Source organism: Oncorhynchus nerka, linkage group LG24 (assembly GCF_034236695.1).
Source record: "Oncorhynchus nerka isolate Pitt River linkage group LG24, Oner_Uvic_2.0, whole genome shotgun sequence".
Classification (NCBI taxonomy): domain Eukaryota; kingdom Metazoa; phylum Chordata; class Actinopteri; order Salmoniformes; family Salmonidae; genus Oncorhynchus; species Oncorhynchus nerka.
Window position 1 is genome coordinate 23,055,060 of NC_088419.1, and position 20,042 is coordinate 23,075,101.

Genomic DNA, 20,042 nt, shown 5'->3' on the forward strand with positions numbered 1-20,042 from the left:
TCTGAGTCCAGGCCACAACGAATTGAGGCTGATCTGAGTCCAGGCCACAACGAATTGAGGCTGATCTGAGTCCAGGCCACAACGAATTGAGGCTGATCTGAGTCCAGGCCACAACGAATTGAGGCTGATCTGAGTCCAGGCCACAACGTATTGAGGCTGATCTGAGTCCAGGCCACAACGAATTGAGGCTGATCTGAGTGGCTGAAAAGTGGGTGCAACTCAATATCAGGAAGGTGTTAATCATTTAGAAAGTAGGAGCCTGAAGAATGGTGTGTGTGTATAAGCATGAAGTATAAATAAACAAGTAGCTTAAATAAACTAGGCCCTATACAGACATGTTGAAACACTCAAATTGTGAGTGTGTGGCCTATAATAATTTTACCATGATGCAACTGAAGAGTGGTGAGAAACTCAAGAAACAAATCAATCATCGAGTCATTCCTTTGTTAAAAATATATATTTAAAATGTGTTTATTACATATCACACAATCATGCAATTAAAAAAACCATATGAAGACTTTATGAAAAGCAATAACATGCTGAAATGATTAAATAAAGCTATGGGGGATTTGGATGATAAGCAATACACAATGTGTACACAATAAAGAAGTGAACCAGGAAAATTGCAGAACAATGACAGAAAACATGGGGTGAAAGTATACATTTCTTTGTGACAGTACGCATTACAGGATTCTAGTTGCATTATTAGGCATCAATACACACTCAATTACTCCTGTGTACAGCAAGAGTTGCTATAAAAATCTATATATAACCTACATACAGTATGTATGTAGAAACATATTATTACACCATTTCAAACAATATGCTGTTGAATTTGGTCTTTAGCCACTTAACAAAAATAGAACATGCATATACTCATCTTTACATTCTCTTTACATTCTCTAAATACCGGGACATTCCCAAAAAGTGACTTCTTTGGATGGCAAGGAATTCATTCAGTATGAGAATCAATAATTATACTACAACGATTAGTATGGTTTATGGCAAAGGGGCATCTCAGTAAACCTCTGGGAGGTACAATTTCAGGAATTTACAATACTTGAAAAATTACCTGAGGCTTTCATTGGTGAATTGCGCAACTGTATCTATGATGTAAAAAAAAATATATATAAAACTAATTATATATAATTAGAAATGCACTATTGGAAAGATATTCTCTGGTTAGAAAAACAAAACATCTCCAACATTCCTTGTAACAAGGGTATTATTTCACTTTGACGTTAACAGCAAAACATTTAAATGTGGAAATTCAAAGCTTAAAAAAGAGCTAATTCCAAAAGCAAGATTGAAGTTCAAGATAGCAACTTTTCTTCTCAGAATTAGAGATTTATTAGCATTTCCCAGGTCACAAAATTCCACTGAAGTACTGTACTTCTCAGACACAAACACGGTTCTGTGGTACAGATAGGCAGCAACACACCCTTTGAGGAAACAATGATGTCTAGGAAGCTGAAATACTCTTTTACACAGTCTCTCTCCTTATGTTTGGATAATAAATAAAGGACCATGGCGGGAAAGGGAAACATGGCCAGTTTTGTAATCATTTGAACCTCCAGCCTGTCAGGACAAAATACCAGAAATTTGCATGACATCGGAGGTAGATTGTGTCACAAGTCTTGCCTTGGAGAAACCAATGACCCACAAAGCTGGATAGAATGGATTTTGATAAATTATGACTTTTCTGCGTGCTTAGTGGTCAAGGGATTGTCGAGTCAAAATCCTTCACTGTAAAAGTTGTGGGTTCTCATGTTCTCCAAGGGCAATCTTTATAATGATCAATGATTGTTGAATTGCAGGGGGGTGATAACATGTTTGAAAAGCCTAATAAACTATCCTGAGGGTGGTGCTTTGGTAAACAGAGTTGGCTGTAGACAAATCAGCCATTTTCTTTTCTTTACATTTCAAGGCCACAGGCAGAATAATCAATACAAAATAAAATGGTGGACCATTTGGCCTTCAATACATCAAATAATGAGAAAGGCCAACACCCATCAATTATGGCATGACATCAGCCACTAAACAAATTCTAGAAAAAAATAAATACAAATATGAATAATATGATCGTTAAAACAAATACTTTTTCTAATAAAAGGTTAAACTGAGCACAGTTACATTGAGTCAAGTTAACCATTGACTAATGGTCACTTTTGTCAATGACTAATGGTGCTCGCATCTCAAATTACATTTGAAATATGGTGGAGCGAGTGAGCCTACTACAATTAGAAGATATGCTGAAAGTATAATATCGGTTTACTATATGTGCGGGATAAAATACTCAACTTCAACAATAAATGAATTCATAACATGAATGAATTAATCCACGTTTCATGTCAATGACTCCCTACAAATCAACATTCATCCTTCACTCACGTTGCATAGTCGGACAAGCAGACGTTTAGTTTTAGGATCCTGTTTTGTGCTGGCTATAAACTACGTACAATGAAATGACAATGTTGGTTCGGATGTAGAAACACTGAAAATGATTTTTAGGCACTTTGTGGGCAAAATAAGCTAAACTATCAGAGATCATTACGACTGAATACAGCCTCAGGTAAAGTCAGGCCTATTTCAGGTCCAGACTACTGCAGCCTTGAGATGACGATGATGACAGTTACCATCTCATGGGCGGGACGCTTTAATTGTGCTTTAAGCTGCTCCCTTGAGGTGCCCGAGCACCTTTAAAACTAAGACAATGGTAAATCCTACAACCACTAGAAACAAGCTACCTCGCCACTCATTATCGCATACAGTACTTCTTTGAAGTGATATTGTACACTCGGGTCATACTTCAAAAATATAACTCACTAATTCCCCACATTCACAATCTTGCCATGTTTTAAGAGAGTATCAAAAACCCCACAGATAAACAGAAAAGGGTGACTTAACGTTGACAGCATTTTTCCTGGTTATTAAATCTACTCACCAGTATACTTTTTGTATCTTTGTTATACTGTAGTCAAGACAAGCAAGTACTTATACTACTTATGAGATGATTGGGGTCATTTGAGAAACAATAGATCGTTTCTTTGACCGTATATGGTCAATTATGTCCCCAGTGTTGATTGGAAATATAGTTTTAAAAACAAACCCAATAAATCTAGTTTGTGTTTATCTTTTTAAAATTCTGCAAAGCCTAAAATCTATATTCAAGTTTGTATTGGACATTTCTACTCAATGAAAATAATGATCCTCAATGCCCTTAAAGAATGCACATTGAAAAGGGGAGAATTTGCTAGCGAGACTGGCCTCTGCTATTCTTATGTAAATAAGTGCTTGCAGCCTTCAAAATGCACCCAAGTAATGCGCGTGTTCCCTTGTAAGAAATATCAAATGGGAGATTTCTCCATTTTCCATTTGAACCTTTAAGTTAATTCAACAGCTGTAAGATTGATGGAAAACAACAATCTGATGCATAGCTCTTCAAGATCACATTCATGTTCAATGTATTATTACTTCAACATTTTCCCCACATTCTCCGGCAAAAGCAGCCATTAAAATATTGTTTACACATACACCACAGGTCAATACATATTTTGTCTATACTTGTATCATTAAAAATATATAATCAGCAGTTCCAAGTGTATACCTGCAAGTGAGTATGAACTCTGTATGTCAGGACGCATCTCTTTGTTTAGAGTGTGTTTTAGATGACAGAATTGGGGTCTGCGGTCGTCGCTGCTAGTGCATCTCCCTGACCCCCACTGTCCCTCTTGAACTTCAGCATCTGCTCCTGGGTGCCATCCGTGGCTGCCTCTTGCTCTCTCCTGATACGTCTAGCCTCCACCCAGGGGATCAGACACAGCACGGCCCCACCAACGATGGGAGGGATACCAGCCAAATAGAAGGCCACGTCGTAGCTCCCCAGCTTGTCCCTGAGGAGCCCTGGAGAGAGCGAGAGAAAGAGAAAAATCAACATCTGGGAGTCGCTCATCATGACTCATGTAGTGTCCTAAAAACTGGCCTCAACAAAACGAGGTACAAAGTTCAGCAGCACCCCTGAACCCCACAGGTCAGCTATAGTATGCCCCCAGTCCTGAGGGCATAACCCTGTAACGTCAAACCACAGTGAACACCTCATTTGGTCCTCTCGGATATAAAACAAAGGCAGGCTTATCTGTGCTGGGACTAAGTGATACTAAGTAGTGTGAAACCCACTCTTGTAATACAAACATCGCTGATTATTACTGTCCAGTGAAGACTGAGTGGATTAGGGTCAGAGCCAATAAGCACCCTCTGTTCGTCGCCCCTTGTGGTTGTTTCCCATCCCTCGGCAGCACCGAGTTGCATGACTTTCCCTTAGTTTCCTTCCCTCTCCCTGGAATGCCAGTCTATTTCTGAGGAAAACAGATGCTTCGTCTCTAGTACAGTGTAAACAGGTTGCACATGACTCATGTGGATATGAATGACATCCAAGTTAGAAAGAGCTTATCATGAATGGACGTCTGTGCACTCAACATTCCAGGGGTGGAATTGACATACATTTTCCACAGGGTATATCATTTCTTACACATGTATCATATTCATGACATAATGTCTCTACTCATATCAACTTTGTAGAACGTGTGAAGTTGCCGTGTTCTGAATAGATGCATTTATGTACCTCTATGTTTGGTGGAGTATGAATGTAACACCTTACTTTCACAGTTCCACAGATAAACACCAAGTGGCACCAGTTTATAGAAAAACAACCCATATCAAACTCCAGGGAGAAACGCATCAACGTTTTACATCATCAAGCTAAATGTTCATATCTTTCAAACCACCAAACAGCACAAACTAACCGTGTAATTGATCTTGCAGCAACAGAATGTCCTATTGTCCCCAGCAGAATGTTGTCATGATTCTACAGAGACTGGGGCTGCATCCCAATTCAAATCAAATATTTTTTTTCCCTCCACACTTCTCCTAAAGTGTGCATCGGATTGGTTTAAGCACTGGAGGCAGTATCCATCATTGTAAAATCTATGAGGGGAGAAGGGCGGAGCATTGGGATGCAGCCTGGCTTGTCCACTGTACTATACCTGCAATAGGAGGGCCCACGGTCATGGGCACAGACATCATGCCCAGCAGGAAGCCGATGGCCTGGGACACGTTCTGGGAGCCCACCAGCTCGAAGGCGATGGGGGCCATGATGCAGATGAAACAGCCGTCAAACAGGCCCATGAGCAGACACACAGCGATCAGCCCTCCGAACACATGACACAGAGGAATCATCATGGACATCACGCCGATGACCATGAATGAAGACACCTGGTGGGACAGGAGGGGATGTCAGGGAGGAGATGTAAATGTGATGAACACAGCAGCATTGCAACAACTGATTACAGTAATGGTTATGGCATGAGGTTGGTTATATGAGGAATAAGGCACACTTGACACTTCGGCCTAGTCATAGTCTAGCCTGTGTAGGATCTCAAGAATAGTAAGCGTTACCTGTAGGTAGACCTTGTTGACTCCATGTACGTAGTCAGCCACCTGGCCGAAGATGAGGCGGCCCACGCCAGACGTGACGCCGATGCACATGAGCAGAATCTCCTTGTTGGCATCTTCGCCGAAGCGCTCCTCAACGTGCTTCATCTATGGGACAGACACGGAGGACACGACCACCTCATCAGCACTCAGTCACATCAGAACACAGCTACCAAATCAAATGGAACGTTGAGTGGAAAAATGACCAAATAATTATAGATGCTTTGCTTATAGATGTCATTGGAGGGATGGGGTGATGAAAAGGGAAGCATATGGAACACAATGTCTTAGCACTGTACGTGCATGATTCATTGGGGATCTACATGTGTGTTTGTGTAAGTGTATACATTGAGATGTGTGAGTTGGCGCCAGCCTAAAACAGCTACACAGCAGGTGTTTTCACTCATGCCCCAGAGAGGGTGCTCTACACCTGGGGGAGGCACACCATTCATACAAGCAAATAAAACCCACCCCCATCTCCACAGTTATACATATCAGACCCCTATATAATATCTACAGCAGCCCCTGAAAATCATTCTGCTCAATTCACAGGCAAAGCGAGAGTACGAACACAAAAATCTGGGAAGACATAGTTGCGGTCATAGTATATCAGAGCACGTGAAATGCAGCCCAGATGTTGATTGTTCAAGGCCGCTGCCGGTCCCTTCTACCCAGGAGCACCATTCTGTGAGCCCAGAGCTGGGGAGGCAGGGATGCCCGGCCCGGTACCTGGAGCCCCGCCAGTAGTTACAGCCCTCAAAGACTACATCAAAACCTCTTCCTGCCTCCCAGTCACAGAGCCTGTATTCCACCTCCCTGACCCTCATCTACCACACAGATGATTTAACTGTTTTCCTGCTTTATTTGGCGCCAGGGGGTTTCCTCCACATATTCCCAGGGCCGTGGTTGAACCTAGGCAGGGTAGGGCCAGGTTACATGGTGTGCGTATGTTAATGCTCCCATCACGGTGTAGTCTTAAATGAGAGCAGCTGTGAAACACACACCTCATCCAGCCATGACCTTTCAGAGAGCTCTCTCTCACTCACACACACACACACACACACACACACACACACACAATGTGTTCCATAATGATTCAAATAGGCTCCATGTCCCAAATATGATCTGCTATTGCTAGGGATCCTCAGGAACAACCACACCAACGTGACAGAGGAAAGGTACATGGAAGGAAGCTAACACTAAAGTGACAGTTAGAAATGTAGCCTATTTGGGTATAACTGAAGGTGGCTACCGATAGTGGCTAATATTTAACACAATACAACTTGGAGAAAAATAAGTGAAAAGTCTGGGAATATAATTAAAAGATTCTAGAAATCATAAATCAACTCGGTAAGTTTGGCGATATACTGTCATTTGTGCATAGCTACAGAAGTTTATAGCTCGGGTCTCCAAACTTCATCCCAGGTTATAAGGCCGGCATTTCATAAACTGCCCTGTGGAAAAGGTGATGGGTTGATATGCTTCAGTTTGCTGCCATATGATTTGTCTCCAACAATCATAAGGTAACATAGATATTTAACAATTGTCATTCATATTTACAAATCTCCTTCTCCAAACAGCATACTAATTTACCTAGATGTTATCCATGTGTAAATCAGTGCATGGAGAATGAGTGGTATTTCTATAGGAAAAACAAAGTTGATGTTATTCCACTTGAAACCGACAGGTTGCCCCACCTTATTCATCATGCTTAAAGGTGGTGGAATTAAGTCAAGGTTTGTATAGTGTAGCTGTAGACACACCATTTTTAAAATCTCCACCCCCAAGTGGCGCAGTGGTCTAAGATGTCACTGCAGACCCTGGTTCGATCCACGGCTGTATCACAACCGGGCCTTGATCGGGAGTCCCATAGGGCGGTGCACAATTGGCCCAGCGTCGTCAGGGTTAGGGGAGGGTTTGGCTGAGGTAGGCCATCATTGTAAATAAGTGCGCTGTGTTAAGAAGCAAGTTGGGTTGTGTTTCGTGGGACGCATGACTTTCAACCTTCGTCTCTCCCGAGCCCGTACGAGAGTTGTAGCGATGGGACAAGACAGTAGCTACTAAAAACAATTGGATACCATGAAATTGGGGAGAAAAAGGGGTAAAAAAAAAAAAAGTGGGTGAATAGCTGTTAGAGGAAATTATAGTTTAGATGATTAACTAGTTGCTCCTACCCTCTACTTTTTTGAACATTTTGTTAAAAATCGCGCAACATTTCAGCGCCCTGCTACTCATGCCAGGAATATAGTACGTTCATATGGTTAGAATGTGTGTATAGGAAACCCTCGGACGTTTTTAAAACTGGTTAAATCACGACTGTGGCTATTACATAACGTGCGTTACATCGGAAAGCGCAGGAAAACCTGATCACAGAAAATGGAAATAAATATCCTTGCGCCACTTCCAGCAATTGTTAACAGTGAGCCGAATTAGATAAGACCGAGCATTCAACTCCCACAGCATCCCCATGCAGTCGAGTATCTTGTGAATTTAATCCTCTTTGATTCTTGGTTGAACCGAAAGAGGGGCACGACGTACCTCCGGTCTCCGCCCAGATCATTCCGGAAGAGCTCTCTCCTGAAATTTTTTCCAAGACGACAGCTAATGATATGTACATCGCCTACGTTTGATTTTTATCGCTTATTAACGTTTACTAATACCTAAAGTAGCATTACAAACGTATTTCGAAGTGTTTTGTGAAAGTTTATCGTCTACTTTTTGAATTTTAAAAAATGACGTTACGTTGTGAAATCGCTGTTTTTTCGTTTATCACACAGTCTACATATAACGATATCTTGGCTTTATATGGCCCGATTTAATCGAAATAAAGACCCAATAGTGTTTATGGGACATCTAGGAGTGCCAACAAAGAAGATGGTGAAAGGTAATGACTGTTTTCTATTTTATTGTGCGGTTTGTGTAACGCCGAAATGCTAATTATTTTGTTTATGTCCCCTGCTGTGCTTTTCTGTTGTAGTGTATTGGTGCATGCTATCAGATAATAGCTTCTCATGCTGTCGCCGAAAAGCATTTTAAAAATCTGACTTGTTGCCTGGATTCACAACGAGTGTAGCTTTAATTTGATACCCTGCATGTGTATTTTAATGAACTTTTGAGTTTTAACTAATACTATTAGCATTTAGCGTAGCGCATTTGCATTTCCAGAGCTCTAGTTGGGAAGCAAGCGTCCCAGGTAGAGGTAAGAGGTTAATCATGTATACATTATTGATTAGAACCATTTATTCTAATACTATTATGTTATGGCATGAAAAGTAAAAGTTATTGGTTAAGCTGTTACTGAAAATGTAAGCAGAATGAATTAATTGTCTGGGCCTCTTGGGGAGTTAACGGGAGGAGCGAGGTTATGGCTTGTCCTACAGATAAGAAATGTCTGGAAGATGTTCCAGGCCTGATGAACAATGGGCCCTTGTGAGAATCGGAGAGAGGGGGGATAAACTGATGATGTCATGTTCAGTTTATAACCTGTGGAAAAATGTGTATGCTTCAGTACTCTCTGGAATTAAACGCTCTTTACCTGGCTTTTAAGACTGGTCTCGATCTACTTCATGCATAATTAATGAACTTACAATTCATTAATGAATTAGAAATGAGTGCTAATTGATTTTGGCAATTAAAGCATAAAGGAATTTAGAATTCCTCTATCAATAGCAAAGTCAGAATATGCGTTGAGAAAAAAGTGCATAACAAGAGAATTTACGTTCCAGTCGGAATGTGCAAGGGGTGACAGGGCATTCTCAGCCTGGGCTAGCACCCTAAGTCACATGATAGCCTACATGTAACTGCCAAAATAAAGGAATCTCCAGCATAGTGTCTTAAAAGGTTGTTGGGCCACCCCTACAGAGAACAGCTTCAATGCACCTTGGCATAGATTCTGGAACTCTATTGGAGGGACACTATTCTTCCACGAGAAATTCTATCATTTGGTGTTTTGTTGATGGTGGTGGAAAAAGCCGTCTCAGGCGCCATTCCAGAATCTCTCATAAGTGTTCAATTGGGTTGAGATCTGGTGACTAAGACAGCCATGGCATATGGTTTACATCGTTTTCATGCTCATCAAACCATTGACCACTCGTACCCTGTGGATGGGGGCATTGTCATCCTATGAGGGAATAGCCATGGTAGCCAAAATAATGGCCTACCCTGCATTTGCATATGACCCTAAGCATGATGGGCATTCCTTAAGTAACCACACCTGTGTGGAAGCACCTGCTTTCAATACACTTTGTATACCTCATTTACTCAAGTGTTTCCATTATTTTGTCAGTTACTTCTACATCTGGTCAGGTAGATTGACAGTCTGAACTCATCGGCTATGAAGATGGCACAGACGCATACTAGTGACCTTTTTAGCGGAAGAATTTGTGCTGCCCAAATGTCTACTATTTTTTTTGTGCCAATTTTTTATATTCCATGGTATGACCTTGTAGTCTCATTAAGCCAGCCTGATCTTGCGAGCTCACATTCTGTTTCACTTCACGTATCAAGTGAAACAAAACGTAAGCTCAGTGGTCAGTCTGGTTTCACGGGGCTATAGTTCTAAAGCCCACAGACAACATTCCTCCAGTCCACAGGGTGTCCCACTCCCTGCTGGCTCAGATGCCAGGCCTGCGATTTGTCCATTATATTACCCAGCAGAACCTGGGCCTTAAACACTGCTGGGTCATCGATCTACCCTTTACTTGCTAAAGAACCCAACGCCAACCAGTGGACATCCTATTATTTAATAAATAAATGAACGGATGCCCACTGGTTGGGAAGCACAAATTCTATATATAGACAAAAGTATGTGGACACCCCTTCAAATTAGTGGATTAGGCCATTTCAGCCAAACCTGTTGCCGACAGGTGTATAAAATCTCCATAGACAAACATTGGCAGTAGAATGGCCCGTACTGAAGAGCTCAGTGACTTTCAACGCGGCACTGTCATAGGATGCCACCTTTCCAACAGGTCAGTTCGTCAAATTTCTGCCCTGTTAGAGCTGCACCGGTCAACTGTAAGTGCTGTTATTGTGAAGTGGAAACATCTAGGAGCAACAACGGCTCAGTCACGAAGTGGTAGACCACACAAGCTCACAGAACGGGACTGCCGAGTGCTGAAGAGCATGTAAAGCGTGTAAAAATCATCTGTCCTCGGTTGCAACACTCACTACCGAGTTCCAAACTGCCTCTGGAAGCAACGTCAGCATAAGACCTGCTCGTTGGGAGCGTCATGAAATGGGTTTCCATGGCCGAGCAAACCTAAGATCACCAGGCGCAATGCCAAGCGTCGGCTGGAGTTATGTAAAGCTCCCCGTCATTGGACTCTGAAGCGTTCTCTGGAATGATGAATCACACAATGTCAAATAATTAACATCCAATCACATTAACCGTTACTCTCTCGTGGGAATTCCACTAACGGTCCGTATGTAGCCAAACGTAGCTGCTGCTCATGTTGGTATCTGTACTGGTGGTGCAAAAGCCATGACAGGGAGACATAGTGGAGTGGTAATGCGCATGCAAGCAGTTGATCTCGACACCACTTGGTTACACTGCAGCATCCACCGAGAGGCTCTTGGGTACGCTGCAGCATCCACCGAGAGGCTCTTGGGTACGCTGCAGCATCCACCGAGAGGCTCTTGGGTACGCTGCAGCATCCACCGAGAGGCTCTTGGGTACGCTGCAGCATCCACCGAGAGGCTCTTGGGTACGCTGCAGCATCCACCGAGAGGCTCTTGGGTACGCTGCAGCATCCACCGAGAGGCTCTTGGGTACGCTGCAGCATCCACCGAGAGGCTCTTGGGTACGCTGCAGCATCCACCGAGAGGCTCTTGGTTACACTGCAGCATCCACCGAGGCGCTCTTGGTTAGACTGCAGCATCCACCGAGAGGCTCTTGCTGCCAAGGGGATGCCTGACAGCTTGAAGGACGTTTTGGACACTACAGTGAAAATGGTTAGCTTTGTTAATGCAAGGCCCCTGAATTCTCTTGTGTATTCTCTGCATTATGCAATGATATGGGCAGCGACCATGCAACGCTTTTACACCATACAGAAGTGCGCTGGTTATCAAGGGGCAAATTATTGACACTTTTTTTAAATTGAGAGACAAGCTTAAAGTTCTTTACTGACCATAATTTTCACTTGTCTTTTTATCACCTGAATGATGATTCTAGGATTACAGGGACTCTCCACAACTATATTCAATGTGCGGGACAAAATTGAGGCTATGATTAAGAAGTTGGAGCTATTTTCTGTCTGCATTAACAAGGACAACACACAGGTCTTTCCATCATTGTATAATTTTTGGGGTGTGCAAATTAACTCAAGCTTACGGACAATGTCAAATGTGATAAAGCGAAGCACCTGAGTGAGTTGGGTGCGCAATTACGCAGGTACTTTCCCGAAACGGATGACACAAACAACTGGATTCGTTATCCCTTTCATGCCCTGCCTCCAGTCCACTTACCGATATCTGAACAAGAGAGCCTCATCAAAATTGCAACAAGCGGTTCTGTGAAAATGTCATTTAAATCAGAAGCCAATGCCAGATTTCTGGATTGGAGTATCCTTCCTGCCTTGGAAAATCACGCTGTTAAGACACTGATGACCTTTGCAACCACATACCTATGTGAGAGTGGATTCTCAGCCCTCACTAGCATGAAAACTAAATACAGGCACAGACTGTGTGTGGGAAATGATTTAAGACAGACTCTCCAATACAACCCAACATTGCAGAGTTATGTGCATCCTTTCAAGCACACCCTTCTCATTAACCTGTGGTGAGTTATTCACTATTTTCGATTAACAAATAAGGCTTTATATGTAAGATGGTTAGATAAAGCGCAAAATTATTGATTATTATAATATTACTTGTGCCCTGGTCCTATAAGAGCTCTTTGTCACTTCCCACAAGTCAAGTTGTGACAACAAAAAAAATCACTCATTCTTATGTTTAATAAATGTATCATATGTGGCAGGCTTACAATGATGACAAAAAAACAACATTTGAGAGTGTGCTGACCCTGGTGCTAGAGGGAGTACAGCTGGAGGTTGAATGTTTGAAGGGGTACGGGACCATAAAGTTTGGGAACCACTGTTCTAGACAATTCCAACATTGTGGCAACAGTTTTGGGAAGGCCCTTTCCTGTTTCAGCATTACAATGCCCCCATGCACAAAGTGAGATCCACCCATCGTGGATCCACCCAACACCTTTGGGATGAATTGGAATGCCGACTGCGAGCCAGGCCTAATCGCCCAACATCAGTGCCCGACCTCACTAATGCTCTTGTGGCTGAATGGAAGCAAGTCCCCACAGCAATGTTCCAACATCTAGTGGAAAGCCTTCCCAGGCGAGTGGATGCAGTTATAGCAGCAAAGGGCTTATTAATGCCCATGATTTTGGAATGAAATGTTCAAAGAGCATGTGTCCACATACTTTTGGCGATGTAGTGTACTGCACTACTTTGACAAGAGCCTTATGGGTCCTGGTCAAACGTAGTGCACTATATAGGGAATAGGGTACCATTTGGGACGCAGCCTCTAATTGTGTCCCTGTCTGAGATCACATATTCCGTAGTATTCTGGCACATGGGCTGACCATGTGACCTACTGCTTATAGACTTACCACCCGCCAGGTGCACCTGTCGGGAACATGGCACATCCTTCCTAAATAAATACCCACCATCCACACACACACACACATCTCCAACACGGCACGACCAAGGCACAGGCACACAAACAGCGTCATTGCACACTGATGCACGCTCTCTGACACATGCACAGGCAAACAAACACAACCATCATCCTCATCATCAATGACACTCTCTCCGCTCTGCACACACACACACACACACACACCCCCCAAACTACTCTTTCAAACCAATATACACAAACATGGCCATTGAGAGCTCCACAGATCTGCTCTGTTCTTGCTAAACTAATTCCATCTGCAGCTCAGCCAGAGAACAACACTCATTCTCTCCAAGAGCTTTATTATAACCCTTTCAACGCCAGACTCTCTCCAAGAGCTTTATTATAACCCTTTCAACGCCAGACTCTCTCCAAGAGCTTTATTATAACCCTTTCAACGCCAGACTCTCTCCAAGAGCTTTATTATAACCCTTTCAACGCCAGACTCTCTCCAAGAGCTTTATTATAACCCTTTCAACACTCATTCTCTCCAAGAGCTTTATTATAACCCTTTCAACGCCAGACTCTCTCCAAGAGCTTTATTATAACCCTTTCAACGCCAGACTCTCCATCACCCAGCACCTGGTTGCATCATTTAAAACAACCTAAATGGGTTTGTTTGTTTGTTTGTTGTCGAAGTGGTGGGAGTTAAAACTCTCACCAGTGAGTGTGACTATCACAGTGGTGCAAATCCAACATTAATGGAAATGCTGAATAAACCTAATTTGATGAAAATGTTTCATAATTTACTGTAATTAGAAAGCACTGAGAGAAAGCTAACCTGCACTGCCTGTGACACTGTACCTTAGTTTTTCACAATACCTCATCTTCAGACCAAGTCTGCAACACTGCAAGCACATGATCTGTTTTACACTCAGTTTTCAATTGTAAAACACCCTTTTTGCAAAACAGTTCTCTACATTAGACACATCATTCAAAACTAACAGGTCTTGTGTTTCGTTTGGAAAACACTGCCATTCAAAATGCCACACTCATTTGCCGATTACCTACACCCAGTGCCCACGTGTAAAAACACACAGCCAATTTCTTCACTCAGAAATCAGAGCTTGAGCACTACAAATAGGCTTCAGGTTGGCTTTCTTGGTTTGGACAACAATGGAGGCCACTTTTGGAGAGCGAGTTAGATGAAGAGTGAGAGGAAGAGGGGGATGAGGAGGAGGAAGAGGACAAGGAGGAGGAAGAGGACAAGCCCATTTGTTTCTCTTCTACTGTATGTGTTTTGTCTGTTACTGTTCATCCAGAAATCTGGATGAAAATACAATGTTTTGAGAAAGAAAGACATTTTATTCCCCCCCTTGCATGTCTGATTACAGTGTAAATATATACTGAATATGCATACATACTGTATATGTCTGATTACAGTGTAAATATATACTGAATATGCATACATACTGTATATGTCTGATTACAGTGTAAATATATACTGAATATGCATACATACTGTATATTTGTGCACTTACATGTACGCGTGAGTGCTATGACAAACTGCCATGGACTCCACTGCACACTGAACATGCAAAAGACACATTTGTCACATCAGTGTGTAGTTGGCGTGTATAAGAGCTAATAGTTTGATGGTTTGTGTGTAGGGTTTTCATGCAAAAACACCAGTTTGAGAAGAGTTATAAAAATGTTTTGAATTAAGTGTTTGGGTTTTTGTGTTTTGGGGTTTTGTGTGTCGAGTTTAGAGAAAAGGAGCCATAGTTTCAGAAATCATGTGGAAGCAATTGTCAAAAACTGTAATACAATCCACACACTGACTGGATCTTCTGCTGTCTGCTCTTTTGATTTGCACCCCAATATTACTGACTGGATCTTCTGCTGTCTGCTCTTTTGATTTGCACCCCAATATTACTGACTGGATCTTCTGCTGTCTGCTCTTTTGATTTGACTGGACCTGCTGTCTGCTCTTTTGAATATTACTGACTGGATCTTCTGCTGTCTGCTCTTTTGATTTGCACCCCAATATTACTGACTGGATCTTCTGCTGTTTTTGATTTGCACCCCAATATTACTGACTGGATCTTCTGCTGTCTGCTCTTTTGATTTGCACCCCAATATTACTGACTGGATCTTCTGCTGTCTGCTCTTTTGATTTGCACCCCAATATTATCCAGACAGTTGAGGCATCCCTGGCAAATAGATTCAACATTGGACATGCAGCAACAAGAGTAAACTTGTGTAAACTTGTCCCTGGAAATTCCTTTCCCTTTGATCCGACCTCGACAAACACAGTCGTACATGAAAGACATTATCTAATCCTCCAATATGTGAAATACCTGGAATAGAGTGAGGGAAAGCTTCTGCAGGATTTTAGACTCCCACAATCTTGAGCTGATGGGGACGGGCTTGGCTTCAGATAAGGGGGAATAGTACCTGCGAGTACAACGTGCACATACAAACACTGTGGCACTAAAAGGGACTCAGCACTTTGGCCAGAGCAGAGGGAGGAAAAACAGAACAGCTAGCATATCCCAGTGGGCTTAGCGGGCGGCTCTGTTAGTCCCCACACACAAAGGTGAGCTTTCCCTTCCTGAAAGTTAAGGTGAACAATCCAGCCTTCCTGATGGTTCTGGTGACAGAGGGGCTGGGGATGGGGATAGGGCAGGGGATGGACACTGACAGGGCCCAGCGATGTCCCAGACATGTAGCAGACACTGGAGAAGTGTTAGGAAAACATGGAGGGCCTTCCCCAGGAGAAAGTGACCTCCCTCCAAAAACAAAGTAATCTCCTCCAAGTAAACAGTGGCCTACTGAACCCTCGACCCTTCCCTCCCCTCCACACTTCTCCCCTCGCTTCTTCCCAAATCATGTTTTTCCATCCAGATTGTATTTTTTCTTCCTATAAATTGTACTCAATACTGGAATAATAAAACCTGTGTTTATGTTACTTTGCCTCGGCTGAAACGGGACTATTTTTACTCCCCCCAGATCAAACCTCCCAACATGACTCTCCACAGACCACACAACTAATGCATCTACTGTAAGGCATTGCTATAAAATACTGCAACTGGTACGCATCAAAACAACTTGTCGCACATTTAGTAACTGTTAGGAATGGAGTGAAAAATCTATATTTAGATTGAGTTATCTTCTGTCGGGAATCCCTGAGTTCTGGGGAGTCTCATGCTCTTTGACATATGCTATGTACTAGAGGTCGACTGAATATGATTTTTCAACGCCGATACCGATTATTGGAAGACCAAAAAAGCCGATACCGATTAACCGGCCGATTTGTATTTATTTATTTGTAATAATGACAATTACAACAATACTGAATGAACACTTATTTTAACTTGATATAATACATCAATAAAATCAATTTAGTCTCAAGTAAATAATGAAACATCTTCAATTTGGTTCAAATAATGCAAAAACAAAGTGTTGGAGAAGAAAGTAAAAGTGCAATATGTGCTATGTAAGAAAGCTAACGTTTCAGTTCCTTGCTCAGAACATGAGAACATATGAAAGCTGGTGGTTCCTTTTAACATGAGTCTTCAATATTCCCAGGTAAGAAGTTTTAGGTTGAATTATAGGACTATTTCCCTCTATACCATTTGTATTTCATTAACCTTTGACTATTGGACGTTCTTATAGGCACTTTAGTATTTCCAGTGTAACAGTATAGCTTCCGTCCCTCTCCTCGCTCCTCCCTGGGCTCGAACCAGCAACACAACGACAACAGCCACCATCAAAGCAGCGTTACCCATGCAGAGCAAGGGGAACAACTACTAGAAGGCTCAGAGCGAGTGACGTTTGAAACGCTATTAGCGAGCGCTAACAAGCTAGCCATTTCACTTCGGTTACACCAGCCTCATCTCTGATTAAATGTGAAACGATACTCAGTTGAACTGAGAAAAATATTTCTAGAACGGCCAACAGGTCAGGAGAGGTGCTTAAAAACAACGGTCATTCAGGTCGATGAGACCACACAGTAACTCAAGTTCACACACACAGCCTTACTGTATTTAGCCCAGCCAGCATGTCACAGGCATGAAGCACTTCATAGTCGAGGTGTAGGCCCCTCATCACCTTTCACACTAATAACACTTGATACTAATGTGTTTTGTATATGTGTTTGTGAAGATCAATTGACCCTGATTACTGCTAACTGAGTTACCCAGAGCCAATGTCCAAAACACATCATGAAGGGAGATATTAAGAATATGATGGACTGTGTCTGCTGGAGAGGCTGCTTAGGGGAGGACGGCTCATAATAATGTCTGGAACGGAGTCAATGGAATGGCATCAAACACATATAAACCATGTTTGATACCATTACACTATTTCCTCTCCAGGCATTACCACGAGCCCGTCCTCCCCAATTAAGGTGCCACCAACCTCCTGTGAAATCAAGCCCATATGTTCCACACTGCCACATCTCTATGTGTTTCTACATGTCAGTAACCTTTAACACAGGGGCCTGAGTAATGAAACACAAATACACAAACCAACACATTCACACAGTACACATCAAAGATCCCCCCCCCCCATGAAAAATAAAACCACTCACCAGGTGAACGTAAGGCACAAAGTATCCGTAGAGGGCTGCAGGGATGCCGAAGACCCAGATCCGGTAGCCCAGAGACTTCCAGATGCTGACGTTGAACACCTTGCTCATGGGCGGGCAGCGGCTGCCTGGCTTATTGCTGTTGACAGGTTTGGGCAGCAGGGGAGTGTAGGTTAACCCAGCCAGCATGAGGATGAACATGAGGATGCTGAGGATCCTCATGGTGTTCTGCAGGCCCACCTTCTCCAGCAGGCCGGACAGGAGGAAGGGCAGGGTGACGGTGAAGGCAGAGCTGCCGGCCGTCACGATGCCGTTGACCAGGCCCAGGCGCTTCTTGAAGTAGTGTCCCAGGATCACCAGGCTGGGCTGGTAGGCGAAGGAGCAGCCCGTGGCGAACACGATGCCATAAGTGAAGTACATGGGACCCAGGGACCTGTGGGGTCAGAGAGGAGAGACCGGACAGGATGCGGGGTAAATTTTATGTTTACAGCTGCTTAAAGTTCACACAAAGAAAAACACGTTTGAGTAACTTGACTCCATAGAGGAGCTAGCTAAACAAGTTCTCATGTCTGACTCATTTTAGTCTAGTTTGGAAAACAAACTAGACTTGCTGGCTTGGTTCAACTTCCAACACACTACAGCCTCACTCGCAGGTCGTGTGTACAATGTCAGCCCTGTTTGTTTGTGTACCTCCCAGTCCTCGGTGAGCAGGCCGGACTGTAGGAGGGTTTACCGTTAGCACAAAGCTAATTCTGGATAAATAGATTTTTTTTTTTTTTTTTTTTACCTTTATTTAACTAGGCAAGTCAGTTAAGAACAAATTCTTATTTTCAATGACGGCCTAGGAACAGTGGGTTAACTGCCTGTTCAGGGGTAGAACGACAGATTTGTACCTTGTCAGCTCGGGGATTTGAACTTGCAACCTTCCGGTTACTAGTCCAATGCTCTAACCACTAGGCTACCCTGCCGCCCCAGATGAGCGAGGTCAGGGGTGAGCTGGAGCTGCTTCTAGGCCAGGCCAGGCCAGGCCAGGCCAAGCCAGGGTCGAGCTCATGGCAGGTCTCTCAGAGTGCTACAGTCATCAGCTCTAATGTTCACTCACTTCTCACACCACTACAGGGCTGATATCAGATAAAACACAGCTTATTCATTTATGGCCAACACCTTTAATGATCCTTTCCCAGTACTTCTACTCAGTGGTGGAAAATTATGCATTGTCATACTTCAGTAAAAAACTACTTGAGTAAAAGTTAAAGTATTTGGTTTTAAATATACTGAAGTATCAAAAGTAAAAGTATAAATCATTTCAAATTCCTTATATTGAAAAAACCTAATGGCACTATTCCAGTTTTTATTTTACGGATAACCAAGGGCACATCATTTACAAACAAAGCATTTGTGTTTAGTGAGTCAGCCAGGGATGATAACATCAAGAGAACGTTTTTTGGGATGTCAAGGAAAATGTATGGAGTAAAAATAGCATTATTTTCTTTAGGAATGTAGTGAAGTAAAAGTTGTAAAAAATATAAATAGTAAAGTACAGATACCCCAAAAAACGACTTTAGTAGATTTTCACTTAAATACTTTACACCACTGCTTCTACTGTACCCTGGTGATCTTTGTTCCCTCATTTTAGACTATCATGAGTCTGGATATGCAGAAGTAGGATCTTCATTTGAGCCAGTTTGCTACAGCAGGAAAATAATCCTGCAGCAATTAATAGGAAATATTAATGATGTGTTTTATAATTAGACATTTTTGTAGCCGTTGATACATTTTTCATAAGGGAAAAAATAGTCAGATTTCAAAGAGGAAACTTAAGCCTTTCTAAACCTCAAATACTCTACAAGTTTTAAATGTCCTGCATTGCAGGAAAGTTATTTCTGCAACAGGGTGACCAAATTAAGATCCTACATCTGTAGGACAACCCAGAGGGTTTTCTAAGTGTTATTTGAAGGGCATCAATATACTGACTGAGCTGACAGTATTATTACACTGGCCAGGTGCAGAACATTGTTTAATATTAATATTTAATGCTATATTAGGTGATGGAAGTGTCAACAGAAACTATTGTGCAATGTATTTCCACGCAGTCAAGGTACTGTTGTGTGTATTAACCTCTTAAGTCGACCCTCTACTTTTTTGAACATTCTGTTAAAAATCGCGCAACATTTCAGCGCCCTGCTACTCATGCCAGGAATATAGTATATGCATTTGCTTAGTCTGTGTGGATAGAAAACACTCAGACGTTTATAAAACTGGTTAAATCACTGCTGTGGCTTTACCAGAACGGCATTTACATCGAAAAGCACAGGAAAAACTGATCACTGAA

General features: G+C 42.5%; 1 protein-coding gene across 1 annotated transcript in view; it reads right to left on the reverse strand.

Annotated features, from left to right (window-relative positions):
* Positions 1 to 455: 455 nt before the first annotated feature.
* LOC115107676 (monocarboxylate transporter 10-like) overlaps positions 456 to 20,042 on the reverse strand; it is a 75,981-nt gene continuing 56,394 nt past the window's right edge. Inside the window, exons 3-6 of the mRNA XM_029631186.2 lie at positions 17,714 to 18,143; positions 5,455 to 5,598; positions 5,043 to 5,271; positions 456 to 3,903 (exon numbers count right to left, since the gene is read on the reverse strand). Of these exons, the coding sequence (XP_029487046.1) occupies positions 3,665 to 3,903; positions 5,043 to 5,271; positions 5,455 to 5,598; positions 17,714 to 18,143 (1,042 nt within the window). The 3' untranslated portion in view covers positions 456 to 3,664. The remainder of the gene's footprint in view (positions 3,904 to 5,042; positions 5,272 to 5,454; positions 5,599 to 17,713; positions 18,144 to 20,042) is intronic.